At 34.8% G+C, this 15,995-nt stretch overlaps 1 protein-coding gene across 1 annotated transcript in view; it reads right to left on the bottom strand.

The window, feature by feature from the left end:
• Positions 1–376: 376 nt before the first annotated feature.
• The window catches only part of TRUB1 (TruB pseudouridine synthase family member 1), a 31,805-nt gene continuing 16,186 nt past the window's right edge, over positions 377–15,995 (bottom strand). Inside the window, exons 5-8 of the mRNA XM_006183486.3 lie at positions 7,733–7,805; positions 6,179–6,318; positions 3,663–3,719; positions 377–2,924 (exon numbers count right to left, since the gene is read on the bottom strand). Coding sequence (XP_006183548.2) covers positions 2,665–2,924; positions 3,663–3,719; positions 6,179–6,318; positions 7,733–7,805 — 530 coding nt within the window. The 3' untranslated portion in view covers positions 377–2,664. The remainder of the gene's footprint in view (positions 2,925–3,662; positions 3,720–6,178; positions 6,319–7,732; positions 7,806–15,995) is intronic.

Consider the following 15,995-nt stretch of genomic DNA (forward strand, 5'->3'; position numbering starts at 1 on the left):
ATAACTTTATTATGATATGAAGCTTCAGGCCTACCAATACATAAGGCACAGATATTTCTTTATTATTTTGATTAAAATAAAAAAACAAAAGAGTTAGTACTTAAATACCAGACTCAGGAGAAAAATTTGTTTTATGGATGAGTCTTGAACTTTTTAGAGCATCTTGATCAGTTACAGCTGCCTAGGAAAGTTAAGAATAATAAAGTTTCAATAAATTTTAACTATTCATACTCATAAATCTGACAACTATAAAAGCGAAAGAACTATTAACATTAGTTTAACAAATTCAGTTAGAAAAATGAAACTCAAATAAAAAAGATAACAGGCCATGAAAATACTTCTACCAAGTATTTGCTGCACAAATAACTCATACAAATGTATAAAGAAACCATTAAAACATTTATTTATATAAGTGAACAAAGTATACAAAAAAGTCACACAAAGGTAAATCAGAGCAATTCTGAACTCTTATAACTTACTAAATTAGCAACAACAACATATAAAACCCCCACCCAAAGCTGTAAACTTTTAGTGAAAGGATATACTCAAATGATGACACTGTTAAAATGTTACAACTCTTTGGGAAAGCAATAAGGCAAACTTATTAAGAACCATAAAACTTCCTATTACTCTATTTAATAATCCCACACCAGGAATTTATCCTAATAAAATTGAAAATAACTTAAATATTCAGCAATAGGGAAATGGTTTAAACAAAATGAAGCTATATGATTAAAACAATCATTATTAAAACTAGACACAAATAGTCAAATAATATGAATTTTAAAAAATAGTAAAAAAGTATAGATGTCTTAAGACTGTAATTATGTGAACAAAAGAAGGAAAAATCATAATACAAAACTGAAGTTCTGAAGTCACTGTATCAGGATGGTGAGGATTATGGGTAAATTTTCCATTTGGCAGTTTTTTTCAATGTTTTCAATAAAAGAAAAAGATTGGCTACCATTTTCAAAAGTTACTTGTCTTCCCAAAACGTTTATACTCTTCTCCTTAGTAAATTATACATGTTAATTTCTAAGTTGAGAAATAGAGCAGAAATGCCCCAGTTGTTTTATATTCCTCTATTTGGATCTTAACTGGTAGACTATGAAGACACCCTGTAACCTGTGCCATTCCAACAGAAAGTCAGCCACGGCCCCCTCTGGTTGATAAAAGCTGCAGGGCACTAGATACAGTAAGTAAAACTGTAAAAGTTTCCATTTACAACTTCGTGTACATTTAACGTGCCATTTAACGTATCATAACTAACTCCTTTCCTTATAATTTTGTGTCATACTAAGAATGTTTCAGTATTTCCACTTAAAATATGTCACCAATATGCTGAAAATGCTCTACTAAAGCATATAATTTTTTACTTTTAAGTTTATGTTAGGTTAAGTAGACAACCACCTTTAAAAGAAAGACAATCCATAAAAAGTTAAAAACTCTTACTTGATGAAAATTTTAATGATTCTTCCTTTTGAAACTGTACCTATTTGAATAAATGGAAGAGGGATTTAAACACTTCTACAGACTGGCTGCATAATATTGCTTTCCCATAATAAAAATATGAAGCACTCGTCACATAACAAAATTCACTATCTTGTGATGTGACTATATTCAAAACCATGGTAAAGAGGGACAGTGAACTTTCAGTAGGCGACTTGATTGAAAATGTTTGAGAATAACTGTTTTTAAACATTTAGAGCAGACGGGATTAACTGCAAATGCAGGACAGCAATCTTGACATCTATAAACAACACTTGAAAACACAATGTCATGGGAAATAATACCCTGTAAAGAGATATAAAAAATACTAAAGAATAGAGAAAATAAATTTTTAATTGAAAACACATTCTTTAGCTCAATTTGTTAAAATTAGGTTATTTAGTAAATTGGCACAGGGTGGTCAACTGTATTGATTAAATTATGAGGAAAACCTCTCATAGCTGCCTAACCATAAGCCTTAGGAGCCGCCCTCTGTGCCATCAGCAGAATAGACGTGAATTTAATTAAACATGGAGTCTTCTATTTACATCCTGTTAGTGTAGCAGCAATAATTTGGTTCATCTATAAATACTTATTATAAAAGTTTATTAGTTTCCAAGATCTAAACAAACAGGACTATTACCAAGATCAGTGCAGCCTTATCAATGAAATGTTCTTAATAATCATAAACTCTCCAAAACATTAGAGTTAAATAATGGCTTTTTCAAACATAATTAAGGGATTCCAATAATCAGAGCCACCAGGAAGCCAAAATTAAGTCAAAGAAACTCTAATTCATATTCACTTTTGTGACACCAAAGGAACATGTAGCTCATTTTTTTTTCTCTGATTAGAAAATGTGTTCAATTTTTTCATAGGAAAAGACTGAAGAGAGATCAAAATCAGAAAGTTGATTTTCCCAAATCTAATCTAACAACATAATAGCATCCTAAAAGAACATTCCATAGTATAGCAATAACTGGACAACTGCAAGGCTATTTAAAATGTACAGCAAATAAACTGTACACTATGGAAACTAGAAATGATGGACACTTTTCTTCATGCAAAAAAAAAAAAAAAAAAGGTAACAGTTTGTCTTTTGCACGTAGCTTGCTTGCCATTCTGCACACAGCATTCAAATGCCAACCAGGAAATGAGGACAATCCCAAGCTGATCTTAAAATGTCTTAATTACATCATCTTCTCCCTTTGTCTCATTGAGGCTTATATACTCACAGCTCAACATTTGTTCATTAGACTCCTCAGGTTTGGATTTTTTAAGTGCCAGCTCTCCTGGGAGGAGAGATGAGCAATGCTCAAGAGACTGAGCAATGTCATCAATCGTCCACTTGTCCTCAGGAAGGGCGTGCTCTTCTAGTGTAAATGGCCCCTGCTTGGTTCGGGTCAGCTCCAGCACGTTGGCACAGGAAGAGAGTTCTATGGCAACAAGAGGTGAAAAGAAAACATAAGGTAACTGATTCAGTAATTCACAGTCTATAATTTTTCAAATGACAGAAGAACTCGATTCAAACCTCCCCAAACCAGCCCAAGTGTAAAACTAGTAATCCAGTATAAGAACCAAGAGCCCTGAGAGTAAAAAATGATTACATACCAGAACAGTATGTAATCACTCACCTAATAAACTGCTTTACAGTCTACAAGGAGCTCGCACACACTTTTCTTATTTAACTCACAAAGCAGCCCCATGAGGTAACCATGACTCTCACTTGGCAAATGAGGTAATGTGACCAGTCCAGGGCCACAACTGCCAGCAAATGGCGGGGCCAGAGTGCAACTTCCTGGTGTTTATAAGACTATGGCTTCTAGTTTTAAAAGAAATTTGACTTAGAACAATGAAAGTAACTTTTGGAAAGACTAATCATTTTTCTTATTCCTACTTTGAGTTGAAAAAGATGTTGGTCCTTACATTCATTATTCACATCTTCCTCTTCTGCTCCTCTTTTTCTCCCCTCTCCCATTACAAGCATTTCACTGCAGCTGCTGATGCTGGTAATTATCTGCCATAAACCCACAATGCTTCTAAGGCTGAAGGCAGCAAGAGGACAGCCACTAAGGCCAGTACTCAGAGATATGAAAAACAGCAAAATTCCTTTTTCCCATCAAAAAGGAATATTACTCTCTAAATGATCATTCATAATTCATCTTTATGCTTACCTTTGCCAATGTCACTGACCAAGCTTCTGATATAAAAACCTCCTCCACATTCAACATCTGGAATGTTAACAGTGACATGGTAAATTGCTAACCTCCTATGAAATCCACTTTACATAGAAATGATGCCCCTAAACAAATGTAAAAATGCACTATGCAAACAATTGAGTGATAAAATATTTATGCGCTAAAATATAAATTATTCATCCAGTAGCATATGTGTTTGTGAGACTGAAAAGCCAGAGCGCGGAGAAAGCAAATAGCAGAAACTCAGGAACACGTTTTAAATTAACAGGCAAGTCAGACCACTTCAGCCTTGTTCATTTAATAGGTTTTAAATAGTTAGAAATCTCAGCTTTGCTATCGTGAGCTGCAGATTTAAAAGAATATTTTCAGATTTGTACATCTTGTTCGTTTAATAGATTTTAAATCATTAGACATCTCAGCCTTGCTATCATGAGCTGTATATTTTTTAAAATATTTTAAAAATTTGTACATTCAAAAAATGTAACAAATAAACAAACCAAAAAACCCCTTTTCAGTGGCAGAAATTATGTCTGGGGTAATGTATTACATGCAAAGCTCAGCAGATTTAAATGTTCTCTTGGAAATAATTCTGAGAAAAAATTATGAAATAACTTAAAATAACACAATGTACCAGAACTGAATGCACATCTAAACGTTGTCTTAACACAGTATAATACAAATATATTGATTAAGAGCAGGACTCCAGATTATTTTTATTCATTTACAAAACATCCTAAAAAGAACTGAATTTCCACACAAAAGGACCACATTCCACCTGTTTCTAACTTAGCATATAAATAAAGCTATTTGAAGGAATTAATCCAACCTCACCACCTGGGGATTTTAATTTTTTTTTCCTATCAGCTTAAGGTTGGGGGCCACTACTGAGATAAAGCAATGAGCACTGGAATCAAATGTAGGTGTGCCAAATTCTGGCACTATGTTTCTGGTGAAAAGCGTCAAATTTGGTCTACTACAACCTCCAGTGAACAAACGCAACAGGAAAAACTTGAGTTTTTCTTACTTTCACAGATAATATCTACCGTGCCAGCACAGCTGCTCCTGCATTTTCATGGAATGGAGTGAAACATTTTTTTCATTGTTTGTCAAATATTTTAGCATCAGGAAACTTAAGAAAAGGAGTGACTTCTTTTTTAAATTGTACAAAAACAACATTCCAAGGAAACTTAATACACAGTAAATAACAACATCAATGGGAAAAAAGCAACAAAGTTTAGGAAAAAAGGTTTTGGGAAATTATTTCTAAAAGGAATCCTATTCGGTATGCACCGTGAAATTAAGCGCAGGATCAATTTCAGGGAGCCTGAGGATTAAGAACTACAGCTTTTGATTCTTCACAGCTCTTACATGTTCAGGGCTTTAGCTACTAGTTTCTGCAGCTAGATCATAAATTTCCAAACAATGGAAAAAAACTTTTTGGGCTTTAGCTTTATTCCAAATATGGGTTATAGATAAATTCAAAGTGATAACCTGAATTAAAATTTACCACATGTCCAAGAAGACATTACCCACGATTCACACATTTTTATGATCTTTACCAGCAATTTGTTGATGACAAGGGAAGAAAAAAAAAAATCATTCCACTTTTAGAATTTCTTGTCCAAAAACAGACAATGCATTGTTTTAAAAGGACAAATTAATATTAATAAAAAGTTGAATGTAAACTATCAGGTACTAGCCAAAATAGGGAACAAGTACACGTAAGATAATAAAATACAAAAAACAAAATATGAAAATATGTAGTCTTTACCTACTATTCTCCATAGAGTTCCAAGGTATGTTACTTCCAACTTCACAGTAAGATGATAATACAATATATGAAAAACGCAGCCTATTTAGGACACTTTGTTTTATACTATAGATATTCTCATTATATGTGTTGTCAAAAAGGGCTTAACAAAATAAATAAATAAATAAATAAATAAATAAATAAATAAATAAATAAATAAATAAATAAATATTAAAAAACAAAAAGGTGCAATTCTTAGAAAATTTAGCAACTAAACTCAGGGAATTCTCTACAACTCCTACCAAAATAACATAGGAAATATGGCATATTGAAATTAGATTTTAATAAATACGGTGGAAGAGAACTGTATCTTCTTAAGTACCTATATGTACACAAGCCTGTCCCAGAAAATAACTCAAGTGAGAAAAATATAATTTCTAAAGACTCCTTTTAAAGGGAAAAACATTGAGCAAATACAAAGAAACTTTATATATATATAATTTGTGGGTAATTTTTACTCAATTTCCTATTGCTTGTATGTTTATTATTTGTACTTGGTTGTTTATCCATTCATTAAACATGTATTTACTACATAAAAGAAAAAAAATCAACAAATTCTAATCTTCTTTAAATTCAAATTTTTAAAATATCCTAGGGATCCATTAAAACTACACAAAAGCAGCCAAACATAAAGTAAAAGATACATGTAATTACAAATGCTTTCAATTTTCTCCATTCTTACCTAACGTGAAAAATGGCGGCTGGAAATTCTGAAGGGAGAGACTGTATACAGTAACTGGCCTGGCAGGCTTTGCTTCTACTGCTTCCCCTCTCTTCATCAAAGTTGAAAGTCTCTGTCCATCTTTCTTTAATGCAGAATAGCTTACAAGGCATGAGAGGGAGAGAGACACAGGGGAGAAGGAGGCAGGAAGAATAGAGGGAGATTGAGAAAGAAAGAAAGAAATTTCAGATCACAGCATGGAGAGAAAGGATGATTAGCAGCCCTTTAAAAGGAAAATCCTCCTCAGAACGTGCTAATTTTTTCTTCTAATCTACCCCACGCAGGTGTCAAGGACAGAGTGCCCAAACATCCCCGAGGCTAACACAGCTCATTCTGGCACTCCATGAGCAATGTGGGCAATGTAACTCTTTAACCATCTTCCTGGAGACGGTCTATTCGTGTCTTCCCTAGCCCTCAATCTGGGTTAAGGGGACAAGGCCTCCAGTCACAATGATTGCAGCTATATTTCCTTGAACCAATGTATTTCCATTATAATAATATTTATTTTCATATATGTTACCAAAATGTTTCCAAAGAGCAAATAAGCAAATAATCTACTTAACACATCTTAGCTTTGTATGATTAAATTTTATTATGCCACAAAATCCTTGGAACAATCACAGAGAAGAACATTCTAAAACAGTTCTTATAAAAATAAATGCTTAATATATCTTGATAATAATGATCCAAAATAATGTTTATTCACATTCTGCTTTAACTTTTATATCTTCACATTTGGGGGAAAATTATGAAGAAACATTTCCCCATAGGCATTTCAGCGTTCTTGAAAAAAACTAAGATTTTAAAATATAAAATAAATACTGAATTCTAAAAGAACTGTGAGTAACATATCACATGATTACTAAGCATTTTTTAAAACAATGATTTTTAGAAAATTTGAAAGAAGACACACATCCTACAAGTCACTAAAAAAAAAAAAAGCAGCAGCAATTTGCTTGAAATGGTAACGTGGACAAAAAATATGACTAAGTGGTAAATCAATATCCTTAGACTTTTAGTAAGTTACAATTCTCATCTATTTCATTAGTTGCAGAGGATTGTGAAGTATAAGATTGTGGGTCCAAAAGGAACAGTCCCAACACCCGACAGGAAGTGCCAGCTGGACTCTGAATCACAGCTCTGATGCCTGTATCAGACTAGATTGGTCCCTTCACAGCAATTCTGGGAAAAGTGACATCTCTGCTCTCTAGAACTGCCCTGATGTCTGTAAATGGAATCAGAAAAACTGATAAACCTTGGAATAGCACAGATGTCAGGCTGTGGCAATATCCAGGGACAGAAGAGACCACATCCCACTATCTCTTAAGAGTGTCAGAATCTGTGCATCCTGTCTAAATCAGGTTCACCCTACTCGATCATTTGCCATGTCAGATTTAAAACCTTCCTCGCCATACAGTAAAAGGAAGCCCCCTCCCTCCTTTTTTCCCATTAAAATGATGTTAGCCGCTGGAAAATAAAATTAAAAATTTATTCAAGTTCAATAATTGAACTTACAGGGGAGGTACCTGCATTATATTCCCAGTGAATTTCTGTAGAATGCCTTCAATATCTTCTTGTGTTATTTTATCTACCAAAGATGAACCAAAAAAAGTGACATTAAAACAACCAGAGAAGCACATGTTCTATTTTCACCACACTGAAAACTCTGAAAATTAAAAAAAAAAAAAAAAAAAACAACTCCAACAAAGCATTTATTATAGTGTGCATTTTGTAGGCCAAATTCTACCTTGTTGAGATGGATAAAATATGCATTAATGAGACAAAAGGGGGAGAAAGTCTTGTTATTGTCTAATATTAAGATTAAATTCAATGTCCTTTGCTTAATTTTTTTTCTCCATTAAAATGATCCAATCATCTTACATCCATTTACTACATATTCACTATGGCCTTCAGAACACCCGAGAAAAATGTTGCATTAGCCAGAGAAATGGTCCTGCAGTGATCAAAAACAAAAATGAGCTGATCTGAAAGTAAGTAGAAAAATACCCATAAAGTTCATTTCTAAGGCTTCTCTGGGCATCAAATATTATAAATAACTGAATAAGTTATTAAAGATTATCAAATACTAACCACATTTAAAATTTTACCTGATAGATTTCAAAACTGTTCTATGGTAGGGCATAAATTTTCCACACTCACAGCAACTATGACCCCAAGTAAAGTTGGATTTATTTATCTCCTTCCCTCCCGTCAGTGCTCATGGAATTTCAGTCAGGACTGTGACTTTTGCCTCAAAAATAAGCCAGTGCAAAAAGAGAACATACTTAGCAAGATTTTAGCATGATTACTAAGCATTTTTTAAAACAATGATTTTTAGAAAATTTGAAAGAAGACACACAAAGTTTTCAATGTCTGTCTTAGTCATATTTTCAGCTTTTGTTTGATAGTCTTTCAAACAAAATGATACAAAAACTGAAAACTACTGAAATTCAATATTTGGGATTTTCACATATAGATGGCTCTGTACATATTTCATATTCAACAATGAACTAAATTACAGAAATATTCAATAACTTGTTTAAGGTATAGTCAATTGGAAGAAATTACAGTCTTTTTTGCTTTGTAGGAAATTTATTTAAACTTTTTATTCTGGTATATAAACACTACATTTGATTTTATTTGAACAATATTAAACAAAAACTAATTAATGTGCTTTGAATTACTGTTCTAACACCAGAATAAAAATTCAAAGTCAGCATGGAACACTGTACTCAGATTTCAATATCAATGCAGCAAGAGAGTCTTAACCTCAGGGCGACCTTGATCTTACAAGCTAAACAGGAACAAAAGACCAGAATCTACTAGACTCAAACAGAGAAGAGCTACAGAACTTAAAAGAATTTCTCCAACACCTAGCAGCTCTAAAGAGGCAGATCTGAGCTGGCTATTCTGTTCTTACTGTTTTTCAAACAGATGTATCTTGTGATAGGAGTGAGGATTTTTTCCAAGGAAAATTTTTACTCTACTGAAACATTAAAACAGAATTACTGGTGGCACCTTAGTTATGCAAAACTTCCAAATCTAGACAGCCAGTGCTACCACCATGCTGGCAATTGCTGAAAGAAATACCATTGTTGATACAATTGCTACAGTTCATAATTTAGTCAGCCACACATTTTTAAAATAAGACAAAACGGCTTTCTAATTCTCCTAGGCTGGTCTCTTTCACTGACATTTCCTGCCAACGTGTGCTCCTTTGTCCTGCTTCGGCTGCCCTCCTTTACTGATATCCCCCCTCACAAGATGACAAGATGTATTCTTTCTCATTTTACTTCTGCCACAGTATCTCTTTCTCTGACTCAACATCTTGGGCATTTATGGTATTGCTGTTCATTCTGCAATTAATCATTCACAATGTTTAACTGTTACCTACTATCTACATGAAGGTATTATCTCACCAATGGAATTCTAGTCTTCTTAAAGGCAAAGACAGCTTTGCTTCTTACACAATGCACACAATTAAGAGGGTACTCGAGCCATTCTTGCTGAATTTAATTTGCAGAAGAATAACAGAATCTCAAGGTCAAAAGAGCATTTAAAAGTCACTGAGGAATCACTCATTTGACGTTTGAATCACAAGACAGAAAGCCTATGCAGCAAGCTATTTACAATAAAAGCAAATACAATATTTTAGATATTTTTAAATATGTAGTGAAGCAAGCTGGCTATATCTGAAACATAGTATTAGTCCAATCCAAATAATAATACTTGTCCCTGTAAGAATAAAAATTCCACCTTCAAAGGATTTAAAAAGAAATCAAGAATAAAAATCACTGAAGCAAGTATATCCAATAACTAGCCAAAAGAAGGGCTTGTAGTAGAAGATGATGGGTATGATACAAGTGCCATAGAACTTGGGTAATTACTCTTTGTTTAGGATATTAATAAATCATCAGTGTGACAGTATTCATTTGAAACTAATTTTTAAAAGTCACTCTCATAAAATTAACATACACAAGGTCATGTTACATGATATTATTTGCTTAAAATTCCAGTGAACTTACAACATGAAAGTTGGTACTTAACTGAACCAAGGAGTTAAAAGCAATAGGACGGAGTTAAAAGCAATGTTCAACCAGGATACAGTAACTGTTACTGGACATGCCTTGTCACCAAAAGAAGCTATTAAATTGGAAAAAAATACACAAACTATTTTAGAATGTAAGACAACAAAGGACTATCATCCCTGAGAGAAGGGGGAAAAAAAGAAAAGGTAAGAGCCACAGTCCCTGGCTTTTGCTTGCAGGCGTTTTCTGAACTGTGGTGCAAGAAGGAGCACAAAGAAAGCACTGAACAGAGACCAGGATGTGGGGAAGCAGCAGCAGCTGGGACCTGGGAGAATGACACAGAGAGCGCGATGTCTTTAGGGGTCCACTTGAGACTGGCTAAATTCCAAGCTGTGTGTCCATATGGTGAGTCTCCACAAAATTAAACAAAGAACTGCTACCAAACCTCTTACAAGGCTGGAAATGCCTGAATTCCAACCATTCAGAATGAAGAGACTTTGCAGAATACTCGGGATATCTGATAGACACCCCAGAAAGGCCATGCCTTCATGTACTGAAGATCTGGAAAAACATCTACTTTAGACCCATCTGAGCAAGGAATCTATACAAAAGCCACTAGAATAACTGAGTTTAACAAGGCTGAAAGATGTAAGATTAATAAACAAAAATTGTTTCTATGTCTATATACTAGCAGTGAACTATCAGAAATTGAAATTTAAAAAATTTAATTTAAAATAGCATAGAAAATGAAGTACTGAGAGATTTTAGACATGAAAGAAATGAAAGATCTGTACACTGAAAACTACAAAAATGTGCCTTTATTTTTGCAACTTTTCTCTAAGTTTGATATTATGTCAAAATAAAAAGATCAATGTCTATCAATAAATGCTACCAAATATTAGAAAAAGAAATAATGCCAATCTGACACAAATTCTTCCAGAGAATTAAAAAGAAGAGAGGGAGAGAATACTCCCCATTCCATTTTATGAGACTGGTATAATCTTGATATCAAATGCCAATCAAAAGCTTGATATCAAAACTGTCAAGGACATTAAGACAAAATATAGGGTAATCTCACTCACTGTCAAAAATGCAAAAATCCTAAACTAAATATTAGCAAACTAAATCCAACCATTTATATAACACATTACGATCAAGTTGGGCTTATTCTAGAAACATAAAGTTAGTTTAATATTTGAATAAAGGAGGAAAATCAACAGATACAAAAAAATGGATAAAATTCAATGTCTGCTCATGATTAAAAAAAATGGCAAATTAGGAATAGAAGGCAACTTCCTTACTTTGATAAGAAAGCTATTAAAAAAAAAACCTACAGAAAAAAATCAATAAAAATAAGGCAGGAAAACTTGCTCTTTCAGATATCAAGACTTATTCTAAAACGATAGCAATGAAGACAGTTCAGTGTTAGCACAAGGATAGACAAACAGACCAACGCAACAAAACAGATTCCAAACAAACCCATGTTTATATGATGCTTGATCTGTAATCAAGGGGAAAGTGCTGGGCCAACTGGACATCCACACAGCAAACAACGGCTGACCGCAGGTGTGATGTGAAAGGCAACGCAACAAAGCTGCTTGAATACGGAAAAACATCTTCATGCTTTTGGACTGGGAAAAGCTCTCTTAATAAGGACACTAAAAAATCAGCCATTAAGGAAAAGGCCTGATAAGTCAGACTAAATTAAAACTAAGAACTTTCTTTTTCCAAAAGACACAACTGGGAGACAAAAGACAAGCCACAGAGAAGGAGAAAATACCTGTAACACGTAGAACCAAAGGAAGAGCACATATCCAGAGAAATTCATACACATCAGTCTTTAAAAAAAAAGGGGGTGACTCAATACGGAAAGAAAAAATAAAACAAAGAAATGGACAAGAGGCCTGGACAACACACAAAGATGGCTTAGGAGCCAAAAAACGTATGTTAAAGTGCTGAACCTCATTAGTAATGAAAGTAAAACCGCAATGAAATACACACCTACCAGAATGGCCAAAATTAAAAAACATTACTAATTACCACATGTTGCCAAGGATGTGGAGCAAGTGGAACCCCTGTACACTGCTGGTGGAAATGCAAAGGTATACAACCACTTTAAAACCTGTTTGACAATTTCTAGTACAGTCAAGTGTGCACTTACCTTATGACCCAGCAATTCCACTTGGGTATGGGTCCAAGAGAAAATACTGCACATGTCTACCAAAAGACAGGTACAAAATACACTTGGCAGCTTTATTCATACGCACATCTCTCTAAATATTACATATACTTTTCCCACACAGTGGTATACTACACAGCAATTAAAAGGTCCAAAATAGGCAAAACTATACCACAGTTTTACCACCACAGTGCTGGAAGTTAGACTAGTGGTCACCTCTGGAACAGAGAGATGTTGGAGCGACCAGGATGGGACACAAAGGAGGTTTCTAGGAATTTTCTGTTTCTTGACTAGCCTGATAGCTGCAAGGATGTTCGTTCTGTGAAAGTTCATTAAGCTGTAAATTTACATTTTGTTCACTTTCCTTTATTTGTGTAATACTTTATAATAAAAGTTTAAATACAAACAAAAGGCACCATGGAATGACTGATGCCCGGGTACACACCAGCCCCACTACAGTGTGTGCCTTACTTGTTTAAATGACAACTTGAGACCCAATTCAAGTTTTCAGCTTCCTCCAGGAAATGTGGGCAGTCAACCCACAATCCAAGAGGGGCTGCTCCCATTAGATACGACATTAGCTGCTTCTATTCGAGAAGACTTGGTAACATCCTATTTGGGGACCAAAAGCAAATGGGATTAGCATCAGATACCACTTTCATTTTACATTTCTTGCTCCCCATAAAAAAGCCACAGGAGGGAAAGAAAAAACTTTTCTCATCACAGGAGCAGCTAGGCCTTCCCAGAAGCTTGGCCCACATCCAAGGCAGCCTGGGAAGCCACACCCTAGTGTCCTGAGCTCCCTGAAGAAGGGATGAGCACACTGAAGCCGCGTGTCCTCAGACACACCAGCAACTGTACCTGAGATTTAACACCTAGCTGTGGATGAGGAAAGAGCAGCAGAGGCAGGACGATGCCTTGCCTTTCCTGCGACTTCCCGACAGTCATCTTCTCTGCGAAAGCCTCTGTCCTTGTTTACTCATACATGAAATGTTTTATTCTATATGCCACACTGCTCTAAACACCAAGAACCTAAAGAGACATGGTCTCAGCCCCATAGCTTAGGAATTAACACCCCAAAATATATTTAATAAATAGTGAAAAGCACTATTTAGAAACAACAGAAGGTGTTAGGATAGAGAATAAAAGAAAGGGCCCTATTAATATGGTTTGAACGCTAAGTCTTCTGCACTAGAGACTCATTTTCTATGGCTAAAAATAGTATTTGTCTAGATAGGACAAAATGACCTAAGATCATTCACTTGCCTTTTACTGTATACCACCTTACTTTATCCAGATGTCAGCAGGTCAGTTAAGAACCACACTTCTGACTGTTGTAATGACCGGGCAGGGTGGCAACACCAGCAGCACTTACTAGCTGAGGACCAGGGATGCTAGACGTCTGTGATGTGCAGTGACGCAGCACAGTGAAGAACTGTCCTGTGCCCCGCACGGCTTCTGGATGTCTGCCAGATGTTCATGCATGCGGATGAAAAGGCTGTTTGTAATTCCTGAGGCTAGAACCTAACTCTATTTTCTGTTTAAATACAAAGTATTTTTTCTACAGTCTTACATACACTGAACTTTCCAGTACTGAATCATCAATACAACACATCATGTCAGTCTGCATTTGACTTGTGGCATTCACAGTGATTTATGTATAAGGATGTTATATCTGTGCACCTGACTGCTTCAGTACTGTTGCAGTAATCTCTGTGCATTTACATACTGAGGTATGTATTTATAGACTATAAATTACCTTTATTTCTTCTTTATAGTCCATTTACTGTATTACGTTTTTTTTAATGCACAGGTAGGGGAGAATACCTCTGAATTTTATTTCAGGATAATAAAGAAGGCATTACAAAATATTGGTTATAGGTCTTAGTGTTAGGTCTCAGAAGGTTGAAAATATAGGTCCCAGTTCTCCATATGACAGAAGGTCCTTAAGGATACAGGGTAGGTCCTATATTTACCTTCCCCTTCGTACCTGCTGTAGCAGCTTAAACAGATGACAAACATTTGCTGATTTACTGAAATCACACAGAAAAATCATGTCAAGCAGCAAAATTCTCTGAGCTCTCATTTTCTGGGACTATAAATACTATTCAATAAACTACAGGGAGCTCTCCTTTTCAGGGCCTGAAGAAATCTGCTTAGGTTCTCCACGGCATTTCAAGATTACAATGAGACGGTTTTAACAAATTAATATGCTTTCTTTAAGCCAAGTAAATAAGGTTATAAATTATACAATACAAAGTAGATTTTGAAAAAATTCCAAAATGGGTTATGGGCAGGAAGGAAGGGTATGTTTAAGGAATTCCATCACCTTGGTCCTCTTCTACTGTCCCCTATTCGATGACCTGCACCATCATGTAACCGGTTCTAAAACCCAGAAACTTAGGTCATGGTTAACAACTTCCTCTCTGTCACTACTCCATCCAGTCAACAAGTCTCACCAGTTTTACTTCCTCACCATTCTTCTAGTTGTATATGTACTGACACATACTGTAGGGTGCTCTAGGAATCTGATATATCCTCCTCGGCCCCTTTAATCTTCAAAGTATTCTGGCTGACGATTACAGCTGGGTTTCCATTAAGTGAGGGTCTGCTATTATTCTCTAATAATAATAATTTCAAGGCTAATTCAACATCCATTTTTAAAAAGACTCAAAATAAATCAATGATTTTTCTTTTCATTATGTTGCTTGATTAACCGTGCAAAGTACTAAGCCAGACAGAAATGTTAACAGGACGTGTAAAGCTATTACGAACAAGGAAAAGGTTGGTCCCACTACTAGGGCCATATGTAATATACATTAAGACCACTCAACGCGAAAACACAGGGAAGCAGATGCTGGACTGCCTATAGCTACATTAAAAAAAGATAACATTAAGCACAGGCCAAAAAAAAAAAAAAAAAAAAAAAAAACCACCCAGAAGGCATACAAAGAATTCACAACTGATGACACAATAATGTAGGTGAACCGACTGTACAAAAACTGCAACTTTCTACATTATAAATAGCATAAGCACCCTGAGAGTTGCTAGGAAACCATTTCATTTATCTATCCTTCCCTAAAGTAGTGAAAGAAGGAATGGCAGAAAAATTTAGGTGGGTGCCAGTGAGTTCTGCTTTATTTCCAGAGAAAGAGCTTTCCTTTTGTCATATCTTTTTATATACTCCAAAAGCACAGGAATAGGCTCAGTTTTAAAGTACTAAACCTAGTACATTCATTTCAACAGTTAAGACATAATTATTAAAAAACACACCAAAACAACAACAATGGCAAGACACAGTTAAAATCTAGCAAAACAGTTTCTCTGCTTTGTTTCACATTTACTAGGAAAAATGTCCTAAATCCTAGCTGTAAGTGTTTTCTGGCAAGGGAGTTATTTGGAAGAATTTTGCACATTAAAAAAAATGATTATAGGAAAAGAGGCAATTATTACAAATCTTTATTATTAACAGACATACTAAATAAGCAACAAAGTGATAATTTCCAATCTTCTTAACCTAAAGAAATGTACTGACAATTAAAATCACTGGGGATAGAAGAGATTTATTCTA

The sequence above is a fragment of the Camelus ferus genome, chromosome 11 (assembly GCF_009834535.1).
Source record: "Camelus ferus isolate YT-003-E chromosome 11, BCGSAC_Cfer_1.0, whole genome shotgun sequence".
NCBI lineage: Eukaryota > Metazoa > Chordata > Mammalia > Artiodactyla > Camelidae > Camelus > Camelus ferus.